Source organism: Chamaea fasciata, unplaced genomic scaffold (genome assembly GCF_029207755.1).
Source record: "Chamaea fasciata isolate MVZ Bird 193981 ecotype frontalis unplaced genomic scaffold, bChaFas1.0.hap1 SCAF_2, whole genome shotgun sequence".
Classification (NCBI taxonomy): Eukaryota; Metazoa; Chordata; class Aves; order Passeriformes; family Sylviidae; genus Chamaea; species Chamaea fasciata.
The window spans coordinates 105,625,639-105,650,630 of NW_027094087.1; the positions used below are offsets into that span (position 1 = coordinate 105,625,639).

General features: G+C 40.2%; 1 protein-coding gene and 1 pseudogene across 3 annotated transcripts in view; one reads left to right on the forward strand and one right to left on the reverse strand.

The window, feature by feature from the left end:
* GK (glycerol kinase) overlaps window positions 1-8,546 on the forward strand; it is a 35,396-nt gene extending 26,850 nt beyond the window's left edge. For 2 of the 3 annotated variants that reach the window (XM_066176972.1, XM_066176973.1), the window contains 5 exons: window positions 339-459; window positions 649-792; window positions 1,359-1,439; window positions 2,892-2,978; window positions 6,120-8,546. In XM_066176972.1, coding sequence (XP_066033069.1) covers window positions 339-459; window positions 649-792; window positions 1,359-1,439; window positions 2,892-2,978; window positions 6,120-6,127 — 441 coding nt within the window. In that variant the 3' untranslated portion in view covers window positions 6,128-8,546. The remainder of the gene's footprint in view (window positions 1-338; window positions 460-648; window positions 793-1,358; window positions 1,440-2,891; window positions 2,979-6,119) is intronic. The other variant, XM_066176974.1, reaches the window with a different exon arrangement.
* A 9,187-nt stretch (window positions 8,547-17,733) lies between these two features.
* On the reverse strand, window positions 17,734-21,811 carry LOC136285779 (pre-mRNA-splicing factor 38A pseudogene; annotated as a pseudogene).
* Window positions 21,812-24,992: the final 3,181 nt, after the last annotated feature.

Sequence of the window (24,992 nt, forward strand, 5' to 3'; positions counted from 1 at the left end):
TTATTGCTGCTTCCTTTGTTAGTTTGGATAAATGTTCTCATCAGCTTTTCTTAAAATTCCTCTTAGGCCACATTAGCAGCACATAGGCTACATCCAGAGTACCTGAGGAGAGAGGTGTCCTATATTAGGATTTCTGTAATGAAGAGAATGCACATGCTGTATATTAAACAAAACTGTGTTGCCTTTACATCTGTTTTACCTTTTAATTTTTAGGAGAGAGGAATGAGCTACTTAACCCTCTTCAGCAAATGCTGTAGTATTTACAGAGGGTTTACACTCAGAGGGTATCAGAACATTTCTGTGCAATTGAATTGTAACATGTATTACTCTTACTTAAGATTCTAGATGCCATGAACAAGGACTGTGGGATTCCACTAAGTCAGTTACAAGTAGATGGAGGAATGACCAATAACAAAATCCTCATGCAACTCCAATCAGACATTCTCTGTATTCCAGTAGGTAAGATAAAAGTACAGCTCCTGCTTTCTTTTTAATGCTGAAAACAGCATTAGTTTGTAATAGCTGTTGAGAGCAAATTGGGTAGCTTGTTTTGTTGTTGTATCTTGATAGATATGTCGATCTTTAGTTCTGATGTCATCAAGGTGGATTCCATTAAAAGTCATTATGGTCTTCTCTGTTTTGCTTCAGTAAAGCCATCAATGCCTGAAACAACAGCTTTAGGAGCTGCCATGGCAGCAGGAGCTGCAGAAGGTGTTGAAGTTTGGAGTCTGAATCCTGGAGATTTGACAGCAGTGACATGTGAAAGATTTGAACCACAGATAAACCCAGAGGGTAAAACCCCCATGTTATCTGACTTGCAAACTTATTTTTTCACAGATGTTGACAGGACCGGTTTGGGGTACTCTTCTTTTGGCTTTAAAAAGCCTACATTAATTATTGCTTTTTAGCTAGCTATCTTTCTCATCAGTTCTTAAGTGCTTGTAGAGGTGGAAAGCATGTACTTGACATAATTAATCAAGATAAATGCTTTTTTGTCTTTTCAATTATTCCTTAATTTTTGGTACATAATTTTGTCTTACCATTTTGATTATAATTACTTCTAAAATCCCTACTTCAAGACAGTATTTGAAGGGTTTCTACATAAACATTAATTGCTTAATTTTGTCCTGCTTGTAAATCTTACTAGTGAACATGAAGAAAATTTCTTCTATTTCTTTTTACTGTGCATAACTGTGGGGTTTGGGGTGGAGTTTTTTTGTATTCAAAAAAGGATTTTATATTACTTTCTCTATGCAAAAGAGTGAAAAACTCATATTGCTGTGTCTGGTTCTTAAATACTCGTGGTTGTATTCCTATGCACTGAGAGGCTTTTCTGTTTTCTGATTTCCTAATTCCAGAAAGCGAATATCGCTATGCCAGATGGAAGAAAGCTGTGATGAAATCTATGGGATGGGAGTCATCTGAAGGTCCTTCAAATGGTAATCCAAAACTTAATGCAGGTCAAGTGTCATTAATTATTAGCCAGTTAACCTAGGTAGCTCATCTTGCTTTTGTTGACCTTTTCTGTTCATACCATCTCTGGACTATTATATTGAGTTAAAGGTCGTTACTTAAATTCTGTGGAAACAAACAGGAAAATAGATAGCTGGGTCTTCCTCCTGAATAGCTGCAGGTTTTGCAGAATGGCACTGTTTTGCAAAAGAAAATGTCTCACCTGCAAGTCGAGATACAACATAATGCTTAGAGCACAGGAACTTTGTAAACTTTCTTACTCCATAAACTCATGCTGCAGAGAAGAAGAGTTCCATCCTGTGGTTTTGCTTGCTGTGTCTTGCCTTCATTATTTCCTGTGTAGGAAGGAGGGATTGATATCCACATCAAAATCTATTTGACCCATAAGGGGTAAGAGCAAGGAGTTATCATAAAGAATTACATGGACCTATTGTTCACGTACAGAAAATATGAAAACGCTTTTGAGGGACTGAACAAGATCTTTCTTCTGAAGTGGAGGCCTTTCTCATCTGTCACATTTGAATTAAATTAAACCTGCAGTCTTCTTTGATTTATAATTTGAATTTTTATTTAAGTACTATTTTGGGGTAAGTTTTTAGTCCTGAGTAATAATATAACACATAATTTATGGGCTTTATCTTAATTTAATTTCCCTTTTTATTGGAAAAACTGTTAAAATGAAATGTATTAAGTAAAGAATTCTCAACATTTAAACTTCCCCCACAGTCCAAAATCCACAGTTGGAGCCCTCAAGCTGCATGTGGCCATTTTCTTCTTGAAAACTGAAATTTTCCTTTTCCCATCCTTGGTTGGTTTAAATATTTTATTTAACACTGTGGTTTACAAACAATTCTGCCAAGGCTGTTGGGAAGAGTAGCAGATAACTTAACATGAGCAATACGATTCCCTTCAGTATTGACCTGTATGATTTAGTACCCTTACATCTAACCTGATGCTTGTCTTACTAGGATAAAAAATTCTGCCTTGCAGTAAATAAATCTAGATTCTTTTTTTCTTCAGTTTATGTGAAGAGATATGTTTATCGAAACTTTAATGATTTTCTGGTCTAACATCTAGGGGGAAAATGTTATTTTCCTTAGTTCTTTGAAACTTTACGGGTAGGTTAGGATTGGAGAATACTAGAAATGGGCTCAACCTAGATAGTGCTGACAGTGGAATTTGGACTTGAACTCTTACAGAGAGAACCTGTTTTGAATTATTATGGGCTTTATGCGTAATTTTTTTAGTTCTTCTGCAAATGTCACTACATTTGTTACTTTTTACATTTACTTTTTACATTTGTTACTTTTTAAACATTTGTTACTTTTCATATATATTTGACACATACATTGCAATTTATATATATATTTCTCTTTTGATTTGCTTGACTGGAAACACCATCCCCTGGATGCCATCAGGTGACAATAGTATCTTCTGTAATCTGCCTTTGAGTATTTTTATTATGAGTAGCATGGTAATGTTAATCGGAGCAAAGTACCTCTCAGGTTAGTTATTATTTGAACTAGATCAGTTTAAAAACTATCTGCACTATTTTAAGTTTTGGGGGTTTTTGTATTCTATCTGCCTGTTTCTAGCAAATGTGACTGATGCTTTTTGTTGTTCATGCACACAAACATTCAAGGGTGTGAATCAGGCATAATGTACCTAACGGAACCAAGGGATTGCCATCTCAAATCCATCCTCATGTGCCATTTAATTTGTAGCTGTTGGATGCACATGAACCCTTGGACTCTCCCCTCCCTTTGTCTGTCCGTGCAGATTGCACACATATTATAAAAGGGATACAGGTTGGAGCAGCCTAGCAGGCTTATGCATTGCCTGCTTTACAGTGTGCATGGCAGATAGGATAAGATTCCATCCTTTATCCTGTATTTCTTCTTGCACTGTTTATAATTATTTTGAGGATCTTGTTTAAATTAAGTGAAAACTTTTTCTTCTGTCCCTGGAAGGCTTCATCCACCCATTTGATTTTTCTGGACTCCTTGAAACTGTTGTATTGTTAGAAATCTTCATCTGCAAAATCGATAAAACATTCTTCTTTGTACTTTGCTCTTCATGGATAAGTGAATTAATTTAGTCTAAAAAGAAGAGACCCTAAAAGGCTTAGCTGCAAAACTGGGAAGGACTGTGTGCATATGCAATGAAGATGCATCTTCAACCTGTTATTATACAATTTGTTTTAAAAGAAAACTCTTAATATAGATGACAGTGTTAGTTACTTTTGCCAGAAGTAAGACATTTCATTAAGATATTCTTACGGTAAGAAGAGGAAGTCTATTTGATGATATCATTTATCCCTTGTCACAGAATTTCATTCCAGGGAAAGTATTTTACAATACAGGCATTGTTGCTGCTTAGTAAGCTGTTTGGGGATTGTTTAGTTTTCTTTTTTTGTTTCAGTTTTGGAGAGATAGGCAGGGGTTCTAAATTCAACAGACAATTGAGGACTCTAGCTTGCTTCTGTGGTGATGTGTTTGTATTTTGTGTCTACTCATTCAGCCTGAATTAACTATTCAATTGTAATTTTCCTTGCATGAAAGAGATGGTTGCAGCTTGTAGGAGAACTAAAATCAACTGAACAAGTGCTAAGAAAAATCAAAATATGGATTGACAGTGATTTACTAACTCTGGAATGTATCTGTGAGTGAGAAAGATCTATATTATGAAGAATAAAGTAAAAACAGCTATCAATAATTGGGTAAATTTTTAACAAGCTGAACAAAGTAACACAAATATAAATTCTAGGTCAGGTGCTTCACCACATGGAGGGTACCTAAAATAATATGGAAAATCAATGATAAATGAGCAAATAAGCAACTTAAATTCTGGTATTGCTTTTTAAAAACAACTAATCAGTAACCTGCATATAACTTGCACTGCTGGAACTCATAAGAAAAGATTGCTTTTTCTCCCTTCTTTAACTTATCAGTGACTTTCTGACCCACTATTGGGAAACATATTCATCTCAACTCACTGTGGCCTTAGGAACCCATTTTTGACCTTGTTTTCAGATAACAGTAACTATCAATATGGTTACTGTTACTATGTGTATATAGTCCTTATACAGACCAGTATAATTACTTGATATATGAATATATTGCATTACTATTTACATGGTAAGCTTGGGAAGAGGAGAAGTTGTGAGAAATCTCCTGTTCCTTGTTTTTAAAATGATGAGGTCTCAAAAGGAACAGGGACAGTGATGTCACATACAGGTTGTAGTTTTGCCCAGCTGCACATTAGTGTAGAACATGAGATACAGAATTTGCATTGTCAGTTGGAGCATGGCTGCTTCCCCCTTAGACACTTGCTCTGGCAAATATCCTTTTGTTTTTAAAAGCTAGAACTTGCTGTCCAGGCTTTCATTCTAATTCAGTGCAGAAACTCCATTTAAGTAACTTGTTACATATTATCTTTTAGTGAAACACTGTAACTCCAATGCAGTCAGCAGAGTAGTAGGTTTGAGGATTGAATTTAGGGAGGATTGAATTCATCCTTCATGTGCTGAAACAGCAGTAAGGCTCACATAGCAACAGTGCTGATGTTGAACACAGCTCTCCAGGGCAGGGCCATGACTTTACAGCTACTGAAATGTGAAGGAAAAATCTGGTGTGCCAGAATAGAGAACACTAGCATAGCAAAACCCCATTTACAGAACTGCTAAGCTGCCTTTTCATGTGGCACCTGATGACTGAACAGTACTCCATTTAATTATATCATTTCATAATTTCATCAAAATCAGGCCAATTGCTTGCATTTTATTTTATGATCTTCATTCTTCTGTCTTGGAGAGAAATGGATGATATTATTTCACTATTGAAGCAAGCTGTGTATAATAACTGGAGTCCTTATGCTAAGATTTTTGAAGTCTTTCACACTCTTTTCGGAAGTGGACATCAGAGAGATTTCAATATTTTCCATAGCTTTTTTTGTGTGTGTGTGTGTGGGTAGGGGTTAACTGAAAATGATTCTGTATTTTATTAGACTCATATTTAAATAAATGCTTTAGTGGGCTTAAATTGGCATCTCTCAAGTGAGGTATAGTGGAGATTGGCTATATATGGTGTCTTATGTTACATCTTATAAAGTTGTATTCCCACAAAGTTCTTTGACTTTATTCTCACAGAATGAGACAGTGCTGATAGCAAAACTATATTCTCCCTGCTTAAATATCCTGTGGTTTTTTTGGGTTTTTTTTTAAGATTCTGTTTTTCCTTTTTAGTTTCTTGTGTTGTGATTGTTACTGACAAATTGCATACTAATTTATATTTAGGGATCACTGTGCAGTTCTGCAAGATAGTTGCAATAATATTTTCCAAATTTCTGAAAATTGAGTTTTAAAATATTTAGAAGAAAATAAGCTTAAATTACCTTCTTTCAATTCTTCTACTTGTTAAAAATTTACCCATCTTAGTAGTGTGGTCTCTGCTCCCCTACTGTGCACATCCTACACACTTAAGAGCTGCCTTATCTGGTGTCACAAGACACATCTAATTTATAATTGCAGTAGCTGAAAACAAACGTTGGTTTTACTGAATTCTTCTTATAGCTCAGCTGTGTTATAGAGTGTTGCTAATGTTTTAGAGTAAGTTCTGTGTTCCTAATGCACACATTTTTTATTTAAGGTAAATGAGGCTACTTACTGGACTCAGTGGATGCAGCTGATTTTTTTGTTTCGGTTTGTTTTGTTGTCTGAAGAGATTCCACCACCAACGTGATTTTGCTACTTTTGTGGTTCAATCTGTTCATGAATCCTTCTGTCACCTGTCCCTCCGTAACGTCCCAGCGGTGCACTGAAAATTCAGTCTTCAGCCCTTCATTACTCTGTTTCTTACCCAAATCAACTCCAAATGCACTGGAAGCCTTTGCATGAACTATCTCACATCATCGTCTAAAATTTCACAAGCCCTAGCTTCGTCTGAGAAAGTGGTATGAAAAAAACCCTGCTATCTCTGAGGCAGTGATGGCAGATGTTTAGCTGTCCTTTTCAGGGGTTTGGTACTTCGTGCAACACACTTCAGAAAGTTAATGGTGCACTGTGGAACTTTGTAAACATCTTACAATTCTTCCAGCTGCTGTGAATTACTTTTCATACGCCAATGGTTGCCAAAGATGTTTTATTGTAGTTGCCACTGGTCTGAAACATCTTCCATGGTACAAACCTTTTAAACACTAGCCCAAGATGGATTACCATAGCACACATTGCCACTGGTTTGGCAATGAGGAGTTTGCTGCTATGGTCTACAGAGTATTGCTGAAACATTCAGTTGCAAGGTTAAAAAGTTGGGTTTGGCTCTGGCATATGTACTTGGCCCATCATAAATATTTACGACACCAGGTCCTGTAGTTCTACCTTTAAAGAGATGAGAGACAATAGTGTTTTGGTTAAGGCCATGTTTCATCTTGTGGTTTTGTGCTAGCTTGGAAAAACAAGTTGGATGCAGAATGCTACTGACAGGACAGCTGCTTGGTCCTCTGCAACTGACAATTCTTCAAACAACTCTGTACAGTGCACTTTTCTTGACCAATACTGCGTATATCCTGTCATCCTGCTTAAGTGACTATTTGTTAAACTATAGAAAGTTGAAGCTAACTTAGTTTTCATTAAAGAGGGTCCACTCCAAACTAAATATCAGTGCTTTAGTTCTTGATTTCATTTAGTATATCTCAGGGACCAAAAACTCCCTTTCAGTTTCTATGTTCGTAGTTTTAACTGGAAGTTGTTGCAAAATATGCTGGGACAATCCAAAACCCTGGCTAGTAGAGCAAGTACTGGCCTGAAATGGGCCACTGGAATTTACGGACAATGGTGACAACTAAATCACATCCACTTTGAAATCTTTTGTTTTCCACATGAAAGGGGTGAGATGATAATCTTATCTTCAGCTTTCTTGTTTTTACCAACAGCATCCCAAATGCCAGCCTTATTGGTTAGATCAAGGAAAAGGTGTTCTTGTGTACTGATGTTAAATCAGTATGGAATGGCAGCAAGGTTAAATGTGGGAACAACACAGAGAATTTCAAAGATTTGTTTAAATGCACTAGGAGTTAAAGGGAGAGGTTTTTTGTGTGCATTTGTTCTTAAAGATTTTTGTCTTTAATGAAGTTTTCCTTTGATTAGAAACTTAGTTTTAAAAGGATGTTATATACGTTCGAAGCAATGAATTGCACAGAAGTTCAGGTCTGTACAATATATTTAATATCAGATGCATATTAATTGCCTTTTTATTGTCAAGTGCAATGACTTTTGAAAATGTGACTTTTAACTTAGAAGATAGAGAAGGAACATTTTTCGTCCTGTGGTTGCATGTATAACTTCAGCAGACAGAAGGGATTTTGTACACAAGTGAAAATATAACAGCATCATTTAAATCCTGTCTCTCCTGTAAATACTCACATGTGAAGTGTGACAGCCAAAATTTCTGGTGTTTCCAGTGTGTTTTGGAGAGGTAAAGAGTGAAAAAAGAATATGATCCCACAGAAAAAATTTCATACTCCTTTACCTTTACTCTGAGCTGTTTCTGATCCCACTGTATTCCAAGGAAGAGGAGTGGAGCAGCCTCTGGAGCACAGGGAGCAGGGGCAGCACACACCTCAAACTCTGGACTTCTGAATATGACCTCTGAGTCTTGCCAAAACCACTGAAGTGCTGAACCTGGGAACGAATAATGCTGAAGTGTTGCCTTTGCCCATGATAAAAGTGGCAGGGGGAAAGCTTGTACTTAACAAGTAGGAGAGGGAATTTTTGCTGCTTTTCTGACTTATCTTTTACTCGGAAACACAATTCCTATTAATTTTTCACTGAGTAAGAATCATTATTTTATTTTCAATTGCTGTTGCAAATGTTTTTTAAGAGTTTCACATCACTGTTAACTTTCTACCAACGTAGTTGAAATATATTGTAAACTGCTTGTTGGCGGGGAGGGGACAAACTGTTAAAGTTAGCTTTTTGTGAAGCTGTGATTTATTTTTTTTTTTAATGAATTACCAGTTTATAAATTCTTAATTGAGAAATGCATTAACTTGGTATTAAAGTACCATAAAAGAATTGATGTAAGGTGTCAGTGTATTCTTGCACATCATCTTTCAGACACATTGTCACTAATATTTTTACATGAGGCACGAGTATACACTGATGTATATAAAGCAGTAAAGCAGCCTCACTGAGACGTGCTTTAAGTTGCTCAGATGTAGAGGTGAAATACATGCAGTTCTGCATGCTGCTTCAGTGATGCAAGGACTCAAGGGTTGGATTAGAAATTGCATTTCCTCAAATCCCTCCATGTTCGGGAAAAAGCAGGAAAACACAAGTAAAATGACAGGAAGGAACATGGTAATAGTACAAGTCTGATGCAAAGGTGGGCTGGGGCCAATACACCAAACAGGTTTTGGTCTTATACCGTAGTCTGGCAATGCCTACAGGTCCAAAGGCCTTTGTGAGCTGTGGGGAGAAATGTTCATGAAATAGCAAACATTGCTGGGGGTGGTAGCTGGGAGCAGAAGGTGCTTCTGTTATTTTAAGAAAGGAGCATGGGGTGTATCTGATGGGTACATTTAAAAAGTTCACCTGCTGGATTCTTATTCTGTCTCTTTGTGGCTTCCAGCTGCCTTCTACACATCCAGTGCTCCATGATTATCCAAGGATATGGCCTTCATCTGTAGCTTTTACAAATCCTTAGGCTTTACAAATTCTTGGTCTCCTAAATGGAAATCAGTTGTGTGTGTCAGGAACAAACACAACACACACACCAACGCACACCCTGGGAACAAAAATACATTTAAATTTCACATCAGCACACAAACCTGAGGTAACACCTTATCACCCAATATCTCTCTCTGCTCATGAGGCTCCAGTGTCTTCCTTTCACACGGTAGAATTGCAACCTTGCCCTTAGCTGCCCTGCACAGGAGCATACTCATATTTCATGACTCATCAAGCTGGAATGTTATGAGAATAGAATTCTATTAATTTAATTAGTTTCAGAATCTTATAAATATTTTTTTCAGTGAAAGCTCATACAATATCTGTTACTGAAACTTTATTCAGTATAAGCAAGCTTCTTAATATCCACGTCAGCATCCAAGCTCTAATCTTCTCATCTAAGGAGCTCTAAATCTGTATCAGCTATTGGAATGCTGTCCCATTATGAGCTGTAGCTGGACCCAATATGATTGCTGTATGCACATATATGTTTTTCTAATTACTATATATATTATATATAAATTACTGGAATTTATGGCATTAGTACTCATTGATCATGGAGATAAAGATGGGCAAATGAGTAGCAGCCCTCTAAAGCTGGGAAGTGGCACAGGAACATTGCTGGAATGATTTGTCCAGAGGACCCAGTGCTGTCCTAAGGGATCTCTACAGGCTGAAGAAATGGGCTGACAGGGACCTGACAGAGCTCTGCAAGGGGAAGTGCCCCAGGAGGGGCAAACCCCTGCACTGGGACAGGCCAGGGACCAACCCTTGGGAAGCAGCTCTGCAGGACAGGTCCAGGGGGTTCCTAGTGGACACCAAGTTGAGCCCTTGTTTCCAGCAATTGAACAAAGAAGGCAAACAGCCCTTGGGCTGGGTCAGGCAGAGTGCCAGCAGCAGGCATGGGGAGGTGATCCTTCACTCAGCCCTGCTCACACACACCTGCTGCTGCCTACAGAAGCTGTGGATGCCCCACCCCCAGAAATGTCCAAGGCCAGGTTGGATGGGGCTTTCAGCAACCTGGTCGAGTGGAAAATGTCCCTGCCCGTGGGAGAGCAGCTGGAACTACATCATCTTTAAGATCCCTTCCAGCCCAAAGCAGTCAATGATTCTGTGATACCTGGAGTGCTGCATCCTGCTCTGGGATTGCCAGGATGAGAGAGACACGGACATAACAGAGGGAGACCTGTGACAGGCCACAAAGAGGGATGAAGTGTTAGGGCATTTGTCATGGCTGAGAAGTTGAGATACCTGGGCATATTCAACTTGGAGGGAGCTCAGAAATACATTCCTGACACAAGGAATGAAACTCAGACCCTTCTTTGTGGTGCCCAGTGACAGAACAAGAGACAAAGGACACAAGTGAGCACAGGAAATCTCATTCAAACAAAAGGAAAAAATGTTTTACTCTGAGGGTGGTCACCCAAGGGAGCAGGTTGCTCAAAAAGGCAGGATCTCTATCGAAGATACTCAAAACCTGATGGGACACGGCCCTGATCTCAATGACCCTGCTCTGGGCAGAGGCTTGGCCCAGACAGAGGTGCCCTCCTGCGTTGTTCCATCTGTGGGGCTAGTTGGATCAGCCCCAGCTCAACCCCAGCACAGGATGGAGGCTTGGGCCAGCTCAGAACAAAGGCTAGGGAAAAGTCCATGCTGGTTTATTTGGACAAAACCAGTTCAGTTTGCATGAACCAGCAGTCACCCACTGTTGTATTTCAACATTCTTCAGCTGGCAGCCTTACTGTATTACCCAGTCTATGTATTTGCTTTGGAAGAGTCAGCCCGACTGTGTGGGCTGCTTATCTTGCTTGGTTTACTCCTGAGAGACATTCTCTTAAGCAGTTGCAGTGGGAGTTAAAGTAAAATTACTCTTTTTCAGATTTCTGATCTTTAATCTAACACCCTATTTTTCACAGGAAATTACACCACCAGGTGGTTCAAAGGAGCCTAGAAGGCAAGCATGGGATATTGTGTTTCCAAAGACATCGCAGTTAGCAAAACCAAAAAGTACGGGTTCCTTAAGTCCTTGTAATGGGAAGACATCTGTTTGGGAGTAATTTTTTTTTTCTGTAGGTTTTTTTTTCTTCAGATCTATGGGCTGCTGGTCTAGGAGTTCCTTCCCTGACTTCAAAGTACATCCACTTCAGTTGGAAGGATCTCCCACACTGTTCCTTTTCAGTTCTGCAGGTATGGGGTGCTTCAAGAACTGAGGATCCAGCAGCTCTAGCTTCCTGATCACCTGACACAGTTCCTAGGTCCTGTGCAACTAGAAAACAGACAGGATGGCACTGGCCATCAGTTGTTACTGTCTAGAACAAACATTTTCCCTCCCACCACTAAAGCCAGCTGCAGTTGTATTCAGTTTGGTTTGGCAGGAGGATGAGTTCGTGTGCTCAACAGCACCCACATTTGCTTTGCTACTTCCTAAACAGCTTCAGCAGTTGGGGTATATCACTTCAGAGACTTATTTTTGCTAAGCTTTCAGTCCTATCCCTCCTTCTTGCATAGGTTGTCTTGCAGGTGAAGCCATTGCTAAAAAATTGCCACAGAGCTTATTGTTTGATGCAGATTCATGAACTCTTTGCCTTTAGCTTTTATGAGCACAGAAATCCCTTTGTTATTACTACTCGCTCTTCAGCAGCAGGAGTCAGTTTGAGAGGAGATATAACACAAATATTAATGCCCTTCCCTACATGATATTTCAGTATTAAAATCACTTTCTTCCACAAACACTAAAGCCCAGTGCTGCCCCAGTGTGAGGGAAGGTTACTCGAAAAACTATGTAAACTGCCTCAACCTATATCATCTTATAACTAGAACCTAACTCCAAGTCTGCTGTGGACAGCATTTTTGGGAAATGAATGTACCAGTGCAGCTTGTCAACCTTGATTTCTCAAGGGGAATTTATTGTTCAGTTGTACAATTCTGAAGAAATGACTCTTCAGCAGAAGAAGGTGCTTTAACAGAATGAAATGCTTTTAGAGATCTCACAGTAGAAATACTGGAGGCAGCAGGTATTCTCCATTTTTGGGGTTTTTTAAGGAAAAATAGGAAAAGGGGGGAATCTGAAGCATGCAAGAATCATGTTGTCACTGTGAAGCAAAATACAAGATGATAACTATAATATTGTTCTCAGCTAAACTTCATGTGTTTTTAAGTTTCTCCACCAGGAAATAGGCATGTATCACCAACACAAGCTATATTTATGTGGACTCGAGTCCTCTAAAAGGTGCAGACCACTTCAAGTGCAACATGATGCCTCTATCCTTTGACACTAATACATAAACCTTAAATTGCACCTTGTCTTGCTTTGGATTTCAGCTCACTGATGAACTTCCAGCTCAAGTCAGGGGCTGCCATACCCAGTGACACATTTAGGACCATCCTTACTTTAACTCTTGCCAGACTTCTTGTTTGTCTTCTGATATCACTCCAACAAACAAGTGCATACAAGGCAGGGTTTGTCAAACTTTGAAATGTTAAGTAATGTTGAGCAATGCTAAGCACAATTCATGTTAGTATAATTAATGATTAAATTAAATGAAACATAATTGTGCCGAAAGATTTTATTTGCTAATCTTGAAATAGGTTATTTGCTTATTCATGAGGATGTGAAATACGGAGTCACAATTGATGTGCAGATGAGCTATGGTGTATATTGGAATATGCAGGTAGGGTTTTATTATTCAGTGAGGTAAGAACTTAGGAAAGGTAGAAAATTAACATACCCAAATTTTAGCAGTTCAGAACACACTGTAACACAATAGTAGATCAATATAACAAGCAACAGGATGGTTAAAGGTCATAATAATAGAATGACACTGGTTTACAGAATATCCTTGATGTATCTGAAATTGTTGGAAGACTTCCTTATAGCTTCATTAAAGAAAGCCAATCAGTTATTCCCACTTGCTTTTCAAAATCTGTTGAAACTATCACAGCAGCATTTGGCACGGTATTGTCAAAGTGAAAATGTTGAAATCATAATTTAAATATTTATGCAGAAACATGAGTCACAGCTGTACTACCTTACAATAGAAACAAAGATAACATCAGCATGCAGGCAGCTCACTTACACACTGTAGATCAGGACTGCCAAACTAGTTTGCACTAAACATGTGGTACTAATCACTTAGGAAAGACAGTGAGAACTTTCACAATAAAATTTTAAAAAATAAGTGGTGCGGTAATTCTTGTTTACAGATATTCCCTTAAGATTGTTCATATTATGAATTTCCACCTAAAAGTCAGGAAGTTCCAGCACCAAGGTTACACACAGACCTCGTAGTCCATATCCATTAAAGGATAATTAGTAATTTCCTTCTCTCAATGGGTATTTCATTTTGGACACTGCCTAGACTTTGAAATGACTGATGTTCCATAATGAAGAAAATGGAAGTAAGAAAGATCCATGGATCTCTTGTTTCTCTTTTATTTTGAAGTTAGAGGTTTTGTAGAGCATGAGACACTGGACTGAAACTACACTGAGCCACAACCTTTGCAGACACACCTCCATGGTGCCTCTCTGTCGTTCTCTTCTGGCACCATAAACAACACAGACATGTTTAGACGGCTGCTAGCAGTTGTTGGTTTATTATTTTGGGTTTGCTTATCTATCCCTCTGTCTGCTTATCCATCACTCTGTCTGAACAGGGTGTCAGTAAAAGCATTCCTGTTTCAGAGCAGGAAAAAGGAGCTGGGATTTCTCCATCTGTCCCCTCACCCTGCTACTGTATTGACACAATGTCTTAGGGTATACAGAATCACACAGAGATGCCAGGTAAGATCCTGCTTTCAAAGCACATTTTCAGACCATGTACTCCTTTTTCCACCTTTACTGTGTATCCCTTCTCTTGCTGGATGGCTGTGTAGCTCCAGCCCAACAAAAACTCTATATAGAGGGATGAGCTAAACAAGAATTCTGCCAAAGTCCACACATTGTTTCTTGGGGTTCAGGGTAGTATCTCATGGGTTTCTGACAAGTCTGGCTTACATCATGTCAAGAACAGAGTACTGCTTCTGGAAAACAGCATTTGGGAGGGAGAAAATAAGTGTTTGATGGACTGCATTTGTAGAAATCCAAACACTCCCTCTCTTTCCCAGGCTCAGTGCTGAAGCCAGGCCCACACAGTAGCCCCTGGCCAGCAGGGCTGTGCTGCCCATGGCCAGAAGGATGCTCTGCTGCCTGCACACCCCACACATAATGGCACTGCCGTGCTCTCACTGACTTTTTGGGCATTGGGGTGGGGACTGATCTAAAATCTCTGTATCAGCACCACAGAATTTCTCTACTGCTGTCTTGTTTCTCTGCATTTAGAAAGGCTTTTGCAGAGCTCCCCTTGGCATCTTGGGCCTGAACTAAACCAGACTGTTATCAGAGCAATTACAACAGCTCATTTTTCAGGGCAAGTTGCATAATGCTTCTAATTTAAACAAATAAGAACAAATAGATACTATTCAAAACTAATCATTCTTCAGTGAAGACAGACTTACAAATCTGCAAGAAAAGAATTAGTGGTGAGAGTTTACAAAAGCCCCCAGTGACAGAATCTCTTCATTTTGGGTGTGTGCACAGCTAAGATTGATTAATTCCTCAGTTCCCTTTGTCCTTTCATTGAGTTTGAGTAGCATCCCACACGGTGGAAATTTTCCAAAGGACAAAAAATAGATTCGTCACCACTGTCATTTTCTTACCAGAGCAGATGTTAAGGAAATGTGGTCCTGACTGTAAACATGAAAATACTGTTTGATCAGTCAAGTAAGTACATTCCTGGCCCCATGTGTGGGGCTTATCATTTAGCAAAGCATATATCATACACAAAAGTCATTGCATAGATATTTATTATGCTATTATGTTCATTTTCAACAAGCCTATATTTGTTTTTGTTCTTTGATGTTTTCGTCATTTGCTAGTGCCACCTGGGTTAACATTCAATTAATGCCACAAGTGACTTGAAATAGTAAATAATTGTTCAATTTATAAACTGCAATACAAACAAAACAAAACAAAATATGTCCACATGGTTATGGTAAGTTCTGCTTTGAATCTGAAGTTTTGACTGATTTAAAGTTTAAAGCACAAATTGTATTTTCTGAACAGAGGAGCTTTCTTAATCACATTTTGCCTTTGCTGAAAAGTACCATCTGTTTATAATTTAAGAGAAGACACTTGTTGACTGTGTTAATTTCTCAAGAAAGCTCAATCCACTTATAATTAAAGGCGCTCACTTGGCAGTTTGACAAACAGAAGTCCTTTGTTTGTTCACAAAGCCAGCCGTATGCAGGCAGCACACTAAGCCTTGCTCTCTTACCCCCGTGCATCACATACCCAAGCAGATTCTTCCTGCCAGTTTAAATCTGGGCCATCTTTTTGGGAAAAGGATGTGTGTTGGTGAGATTACATTTGTCCCTGTGTAGGTCCTTGTTGGATGGATATAGAGGAGTGTTTAACACCATTGTCAGGAGGTGGGCAAACACCACTGGCTTTGTGTCAGTACCCTGGATCTGTCAGGCAACAACCTGGCATCATCCTGGCATCATCATTCACTCACCTTCCTTCATTCATTCCTCTTCTCTTCATGCACTGACTGTTTTGATGTGGGCACACCCTGTTTAAATGACTCAAAATAAGACTAACAGCAGTGGGACCAGCAGCTGGCCCTAAACTTGTTCCCAATGTGCACCAAAAGCTGTACTTTGGGAGGACTTCAGGATCTCTGAGGAAGGATTTTGGACCTTAAAAGGCAGCAAGGCTCTGGGCTTCTAATAGGACCGAATTATTCACCTGGGGTCACACCAGAATTCTTTTGCTCAGGGCTCTCACTCTCAAAGGTGTCAACAGGACCGAAACAGAGAGGTGCAGTCTGGTCAAAGACCAAGTCCTTAGCCAGGATGGTCTAAGCTGCCACAGGCAGCTCCCACTCAGTCATTCACATCATGTCAGCCTTGCCCAGGTGACATTTAGAAACCTCCAGGGTCTTTGACAAAAATAAAGCAAATTTAAAACTCCAGAGTACTGCAATTACTCAGGTTTATTGAATTTATCAAATAAATTGTGTAAAGGAAGTGGACTTAAAGCACTACACAAGTTTTAATTAATATTTATTTCAGCATGTAAAAGGAAATCACCAACTTTTATAATTAAATCTTGGCAAAAAGATTTTAATGAAAATGCCAGTGTGCAAATTATATTAATTGTGTAAATCTACTCAATATGGTTTTCTCTGCTGCTTTACTGATAGAGTAGGAAGAAGGATGAAAACACCATGCTAAAACCTCTCGTCACAAGAGTGGATATTACTCACTTCAAATTCTTTCCTCTTTGATAGAATGCATTAACTTAACTTTCAGAGGGAGGAAAGTAATGTTCTCAGTGGTGAAAAACAGCTGGGTATCATTAATGGCTTGAAAGTGGAGGTGGTGCTTTCATCACTTCCATTTCACTTCCTCCTCCCTTCTGCCTCCTTTTCAGAGCCATAGCTTTATTTCCCCTGTTCTCACTTAACTGACTCTCAATTACAGTTTTGTGGCAAAATGAAGCTGGATTTTTGGAGGTTTCCTTCTACATCTTGTCAAGCAAGACACTGGTGGGTAATGCTCAGCAGATTTGCTTTTTCTCCGGGTTGTGTTCCTTTTGTTGTCTGAGCCACCTCACAAAAAAATGCGAGAGAAGCTCTTCTACATCAAACCCCCTCGCTCCTCCACAAGTGGAGCTGTAACTTGGATATCAAAAAGACAGACTTCTATTATGTTCCCGCTGTTTCCATCAATGACTCTTGTCTCCACAATGGTGGCTGCAGCCCTCTGTGCACTCTGCTCTGGAGGGCCCTTTTGGTCCCCTTGCCCTGCCCCAAAGCCACAGCTGGAGCAGAAGGCAGGCTGTGTGCTGCACAGCCAAGGGGATATTTTCCTCCTCTTATCCCAAATCTGTTTGTCATCCTTTCTGTGATCCATTGGCAGGAGAAAGAACAAACAGAAATGGGTTTTTATGTGGCCTAGTCTTCCTCTCTACTACTTTTTTATGCTTGTCTTTGCAGATAAAGAAATTTTGATGGTTTCTGAGAAATAAGAAAGGGAAAGACTCTGCCTTTTGCAGCAGCTGCTGCTTGTTGCTCTCCCCAGGAAGGAGTTGTCAAGCAAAGAGGGATTTCTTTGGGGCAGTCCAATAGCTGAAGACCAGATTTTGCAGGGTTAGTTCCAGTCAGAGACAAGATGCCATCCTTAAGGGTATGTCTGAAAAAGGTCACAAAACAGAAGAATTGTCAGCCTGGCTCTATTTGTTCCCTCCCATGGCCAGGATCCAGTGTTATCTGGATGTTACTATACCCAGTCTTATATTAAAGATGAACTTCCCTTTTCTCCCATACTCCTTCATCTGGTACATGCTTTTCTCCTGATTACTGCTCATTCCTTTGACAATAGGAGACCCTGCTGCTCCTTGTTTTACGCATCAGGAAAAGCCCTGGTGGCACTCCTGGATGATCAAGAAATGAGCCACAGCCCGTGGCATTTACTTATTTACAGTTGTGCCCCAAACAGGTTTCAGTGATATAGCTGTGGTTATGTGGTGGAAGGCAAAGCTCTTAATTAATAAATTTCTCATCCCAGAGGGATGGGGTGGATGTTTTTCACTGCCACCAGCTCCCATGTTACTGCCAGCCTTTAACCGGTGAGGAAAGCCATGAGGCCTCACCACTGCCCCAGGGATGGTGCATTTACCAAATGAGGTAGGTGCATATCCTAAGGAACATAGGCAGGATTAAGGGTTTATTCTCTTCCTCTAGGGGGCTACAACTGTTTTTTCAGCCACTGGGTTGTTTTTTTTTTTTTGCTTTTCCATTTTCTCCCTCCCTAGAGATCACTTTTCCACTTACAGGGATTACCTTTGTTAACTTTAATTATTTTAATACTCAGTACTTAGAGTTCTGGATTAAAGATATTGATTGCAGGTATAATTATGTGTATATATATGTATTTTATAGTTCCTACTTTTCACCTCTTCTCAGGCTTCAAGGAGAAGATAAATATAATTCTATTTTTCAAATCATGCGGTCTGTTTTGTTGGACTTGGCACCATATTTATGTCCCCTAATTGGACTTTGGAAGACAGTTCTCAGATAGAAGGTCTGTTGGGTTTTAAGGGATTATCTTCTCTTTATGTATCTTTTCTTTTCTCTGTGATGTAGTGTGAGTATGTCAGGAATATTCTACCGGAAGTTTATTATTTTTCCATTTCCTCCCTTTATGAGATGTTAAAAGAAAATCTTAGTTATACTGCTTCACACCATTGTAATATGTCAAATAGGTGATTTTTATTTTTGACTCCTTTTTTAAAATTAAATGGTATTTTCTGCTTTTTAGGATTTGATCTGTAACATTATGAATCATTGAAAAAATTTAGTTTGATAATTTTTTTCTGATTTACTGAAAAGTGAATACAGCAGTTCCTTATTAGAATGCAAGAAGTTCACAAATTATTCCAAAATCAAAATGTGAGTAGGTGGATGAATACATAAACTCCTGGCAATTATTGTGCTTTCCAGACTGCATGGTGGGACTTGTATTATTTATATTCTGTCACAGATCTATTACCTATTAACTGTGATGAGCCATCAGCTCCAGATGAAGTTTTGAGCCAGTGTGCTTTTCCTTGCATGATCATTTTAGTTTCAAAATAACCTTTGTTCTGTTCCTGCTGCTCCTGATGGGGCTAATGAGCAAAGCTTGTCTAAAACACCCCAAAGGCACTTAAAACCCCAGAATTTAATTGCTAGTTAGAAAAAACTTTTGCTGAGAACATTTCTATTCCAAGCCCTGAATAGTCATTTAAAATCACCCAAGTGATGTTTACGTAGCTCCTTCAGGATAAATATTTTGTAGTGGGCTGTTGACTGGGTCTCTAAATATTATCTTTGGGGTTTCCTCAGGTCTTCTCTGCTCATAAGGAACCCAATTTGTGTCTGAATAACTCCTTTGCTCATTTTCAAACACTGAAACTGCATTAGAGAAAGTGGGGATAAGTGAGGAAGTTTTGGGAATGTGGGGACATGCCAGGTTTTGACTGGGCCATGAGTAGATCTAATGAAATGTTTACCCCAGTAGTAACAGTGAATGGGGATCAAGACAGGCTATCTTCTCCTTATTTTCCTCAGTAGTAGGAGCAGCTTGGCAGTGCCCAAGGACATCTTTTTCTCCTTCCCATAACTAAATGTGCTGGTTTCAAAGTAAACCTGTGGGAGAAATGGACCCCACACAAATACCTTGAGAGAGACTGCGGGTCAGCTTTACAATATAATAAAATTACAATAAACGCAATGATAGAGAAAAGCTGGTTTAAACCCACAAAGAGTACAGCCTGGCACCCTGTCGGTCAGGGTGAGGGTGGTGGCCACAGTCTGATTAAGCAATGGTCACAGTCTGTGGACAGAGGATGTGGATTTAATTAGCATAGCCAGTTTGATAACCAAGATGCCTTGGCAAGAACAAATAGAACCTTGAAGATTACAAGAAGACTGGATCAAGACTAGTGACAGGAAAAGAAGATTGAATCAGCCTCTGCAAGCAAAAGATGTTGCAAAATGTGTAAGTTTGCTTGTGAGATGTTTAACGTAATCATTGTAGTAAAAGATTACTAGCCTTCCTAGAATAGTATATAAGCATATGTATCTCACAGCAAAAAATGGATTCTGATCACCGGTGAGCCTTCCCTGTCTCTCTTGAGATCTGTCCAGTGCTTGTGGCTGTTCCAAGTCCCCAAAGCACCCAGATTATACGTGGTCAGAGTCAGGCAGGAGGGCTGAGTACCTCCCCCAGGGCAGGGAATGTCACAGTGAATGTGTCTGTGACTATGATGATGTGCCAGAGATTTAGATTTTGATCTATACCAGCTCTCCTGGAACCTGCCCCGGTGCCATCTCAGGATTTTGCTGCGATGCCTCTCCTGGCACAGTGAGGGGCTGCTTCTCCTTGGAGAGCAGCTGTGCCTTCTTGCAGACGTACTCCAGCTCCACCTGTACTGCACCACTGGAGATCTGCCAGGTTTGTCCAGATCCCTGTACCCTCTCCTGCAGTAGTCCAGAGATGGGATTCATTCCACCTTTTCATCTTCCTCATCCTCCTCCTCACTAGATTCTGCATCATCCATAGCTTTTTCCAGAGCACTAGCACAAGTCTGGAGTTGCTCAGCTCCTTCCAGAACATACCGTTTCTGTAGTCGAGGCAGGGTGATATCGCATACATGGAGCAGCTCGACAATAAATTCATCCATGTACATCAGCTCAATTTCCCCATGTCTGTTCTGATGTTTTATTTGACAGCTACTGTACAGAGGTTCCAGGTACTTGCAGCAGTTGATGGCAGTGCCTGTCAGCCTCATGTACATCACTCCAAGCATTCAGATGTACTTGAAATCCTCGTTCCTTATGAACTCCACAATGTCCTTCTCAGGCTGGATCTGCAGCATCAGGCACAGGAAGGGTGTGGGTTTAATGCTCCCTCCATAGACACCACCCACATATTTCAGTTCCATGGCCTTGCCCAGCATCAGCTTGGCCATGAGGCCAAAACCCTCCTCCTTCCAGTACTCGGGCTGGTAGATGCAGGTGTGGATGATCTTTTCCCCCAGGTTCTGTGGGTTAGTGCTCTGGCTGCTGAGCATGTCCTTCACTGTGCTGGCCAGCCCTGCTCACAGCAGCTCCAACTCCCCTCCTCTTCTGAGGGGCCTTCTGCCTCCCCCTCCTCTTCAGTCCCTGTGCAGGCTGATTCGAGCTTGGGTTTCCTTTTCAGAACAGGGGTGGCTGCTACCGGCTCAGGCTGTCCTGGCTCAGTGATGGTTTGCGTGCATGTGGTGCCTCTTCCTTTTTTTCCTTTTCCCTCTGGCTTGGCTGGTTTGAAAGTAAACAGGCAGGAGAAATGGTGGTCAGGGTGGTTGGTGGCTGCAGAACTGTTGAAGCAATGGTTGCAGTCTTGTCAAAAGCAATTCTCCTCCTGTGGAAGGTCTGGTCCTCCTCTGGAGCTGCTCAGTGGTGGCTGTTCCATTTCCCCAAAGTGCTCAGATTATATATGGTCAAATCCAGGCAGGAAGGTTCAGTATCTCCCCCAGGGCAGGGAATTTCACAATGGAATGATGCAATCCTTTGAGTCACAGGATATTTGGAGGACTCCTTGGTGGCCCAGGTGGTTACAGCTGCCCTTGGGCCTTTGAGCCATTAGGGCCGTTGGCAGAGATAAGCCCCTTGGGCTGGTTGTAGTTATCACAGCTGAATCAATTTGTGAAGACAAGGAAAGGCTGCCCTGCTGCAGGGTTGGCCTCTTTCCCCTGTCTGACACCCTGCTGGGGGTGGGAATGTGCCCTGGGCAGCTGCTGAAAACGACCCCCCCATCAGGAGTTCTTCAGGAATAATGCAGTGGGGGTCAAAGCCACGGTTTGGTTACACCCCAGAACACTAAACAGTGGATTAAGTGCAGGGAGTGGAAATAGAAGTGAGAAGACTACTCACTGGAGGTTTTAGTAGTTCTGATCCCAGAAAATCCTGTGCACTGGCCACAGGCTCATCCTACAGGTTTCAGCAGGCTGAGGAGAGCAGACTAGGGGCTGTCACCATTTACTTCAGGCATGCTAGCAAAGCAGGATTGAGGGCTGCTGGTGGGAGGGTGATGATGGCCTAGTGACTGAAATGAAGAAGCAGCTGTGAATCCCTCATTCCAGCCACCCTTTCTGCCTGACATGGGCCTCCCACAACAGTGGTGCACACAGGATTTACCCTGCTCCTGCCCAAGCACGAGCCTCAAACAATGCTACAAATTCTGCATTTATTGGACAATACTTCTATTCTTCTATTAAGTTGCTCAGGGAAAAATTCTCTTGTTGTGTAAATGCAACCCAGAAAAAGTTTTGCTTTGATTTTAAGAGGAAGAAAGCTATTGGCTTTTCAGCCTGGAGAAGAAAAGGATCAGGGAGACTTCAGGGTGGCATTCCAGTATCTGAAGTGGACTTATGAAAAGGAGGGGGAGGAACTTCTTCTTTGGGGACATAGGGCAATGTTTTTTAAGTGAAAAAAGGGTTTAGAGCTGATGTTAGGAAGAAATTCTTCCTTGTGAAGCTGGTGAGGCACTGGCACAGGTTTCCCAGAGAAGCTGTGGGTGCCCCATCCCTGGAAGTGTTCAAGGCTGGATGGGGCCCTGAGCAACCTGAGATAGTGAAACTGTCCCTGCCCAGGGCAGGAGGGCTGGAAGTGGATGACCTTTAAGGCTCCTTCCAACCTAAACGGTTCTATGATTCCATGACTTTAAATTCTACAAGATACATCAAAGATTTCCTGACAATTTATAAGCTCCTTTCCTCCATCACTGAAACACTGATGCATCTTTTCTATGGATTAAAGCTGGAGATTAAAGCAAAGGCATCTATTTGTTGGTATCTGCTACTGTATCTCTATTTGAAATTTGATTTTGCAACTAAACAAAACTATTGATGCCATTTGATAGCTTAAGAAAATCATAAAAAAACATATAAAGGAATAGCTTATCATTATTTTATTTATAATTTAATAATCATTTAAGTTAAATAAATATATGCAAATCAAAAGATGTCTAGTCATTACTTTTGTTGTAATTTATCTTGTGCTTTTCCCATCTTCTAGCTGAAGGACAGGAAAGGATTTTAGTTTTCCCTGACAGTGCATTTTTTTCTTTAAGGGCAGGCAAATGGAAAAAAAAAAATACCCAGGACAAAGTGCTGGATGTAATAGCTGTGATCCAGGGAAATGTCTTCATTCAGAAAAGGATTATAACTGTATTTTAACATTACCATCAGCTTCAGTGAGAAAGAAGTAGGTGTGTGTTTCCAGAATAAAAAATCAGCTTTGAACAATTTGCATGCTTCCTCCTTCTCCTTAGGAGGGACAGGAGGTCTGAGTTCCTTGATGAATGAGAACAATGAATATGCAGATCCAGTACATCAGCCTCTTAAGTCCTTTCAGGAGACCTGGTAAAAATAGACAGATCAAATAGAAGTAGGGGAAATCTCAGTGTGTATCTCACATCACTGGCTCTTTGAAATACAGAGTGCCTGAAGCAAAGTGAAACCAGTAAATGTAAGGACAGGATGGTAAAACTGGAGTAAGAATTTTTCAGGGAAAAAGAGAAGTTTGCAAAAGTAATAAATGTTTCATTGTCTTAAATTCTGAAAGGGATTTAATCAATAATGGGAAAGGTACCAACTTTTTTTGCATCTCAGTATTGATTTTTATGCTATATTTATCCTTTGAAAGGCACAAGCAGGTCAGTACTTGAATCAGATGGAATCAGACAAAAGAGCCCTGAAAAGCTGAGGACTTTTATCACCCTCCAAAGCTACGTATTTGTCACTCAAGATCACAGTGAGCATTTATTTTTGGAAAACCATTAGTTCCAGTAGTATGTAAGGGAGAACAGTCCCTGCTGTCAGACAACAAACTTGATGTTTCTGCTGTTGCCTGTGAGTGTTCAGACATCATCCTTTATGTTTGAAAATAAGACTATTTTTCTAGCCTAACGAATAATTTATTAATTTACTTTGGCTTTTCAGTTAATCATTACCCAGCATTGCTGCATTAGCAGATTTGTGACCCTCTTTATTACAATTTTATGTAAAACCCACGGCACTTACATGTTGGCCTTTGTATAAATAAACTCTGGACTAACCAGAGGCTCTGTAAAAGAAAACAAATACCGTCCTGATGTCTAAAAATTCCCCCCTCCCTTGACAAGCTCTGCATTTGTGTGAGGGTTTTCAGGGCTTGGACTGTTCCCTACTGGGTTTCCCACATGGATCCTCTTGCCAAAGGACAATGTGCAGCCCTGTTTTGGCAGCAGTAGCCAAAATGCCTGTTGTGCAATGTTTATTTTACAACTTCTCTATATTAGCTTGCCAGCCTTCTGTTTAATTACAGTTTAAACTTCAATGCTAAAAAACTCCCCAAACATCTCTATTCCTTTTTCAGTATCTCATTTCAGTGCCCTCTCTGTTTTATGAGTACTTTTTACTTTTTCTCAGCCTTTTTTTTTTCTTCTATTGCTTGATGAGGAAGACAGTATTTTCTTTAAATATTAAACACACAGTAGGACATAAAGAACAGGGAAATCTCCAAGTTAAGCCTTTTATCTCGCTATGTTTTACAACTTCATTTCAGTTTTTACTCTAACAGCCTACCAAGATCATGATAAACTGCTCCAGATAACACTTTTCCCTGAAAAGAGATCAAATGATTGTGTTGGGGTTAAACCCAGGAATTGTTTAGGGAATGAGAAACTAACACCATGACAGTTCATAATAAATTTCCCAGAAAAGCTGGCTGTGAATGAGATTAAGGGGGATGTGCTATGGAGGGCTGAGCAGCACTGCAGTGTGTCAGACCCCAAATTCTGTTTGGCTGTACCTGGTGAGGCACCAGCAAACAGCTCCACCTGGATCCTGTGAAAAAAGCAAGACTAAACTGGCTAAATTAATTCTGTGTTATTTCAAGGAGTTGTGAAGATCAGAAAAAGGAAAATAAATAAAACCCCAATGCCTCAAAACACCTGCCCCTACTGGTTCTTTTTCGCAGGTGAAAGACGATCAGGATGTTAAAAATAGCACGGTGTCCATAATTTATTCAGTTGTTTTTATTTCAGGATTTGGTGCCCCAGTTAATAGATAGGTTATTTAGGCTTTCTTTGAAAAAATAATTTCAAACTTTCCCTGCAGATAGGGACATTTTGACAAGGGCTTTGTGCTGAGTGTCTGCTTTAATCATCCTGTGAGCTGCAGTAAAATAGA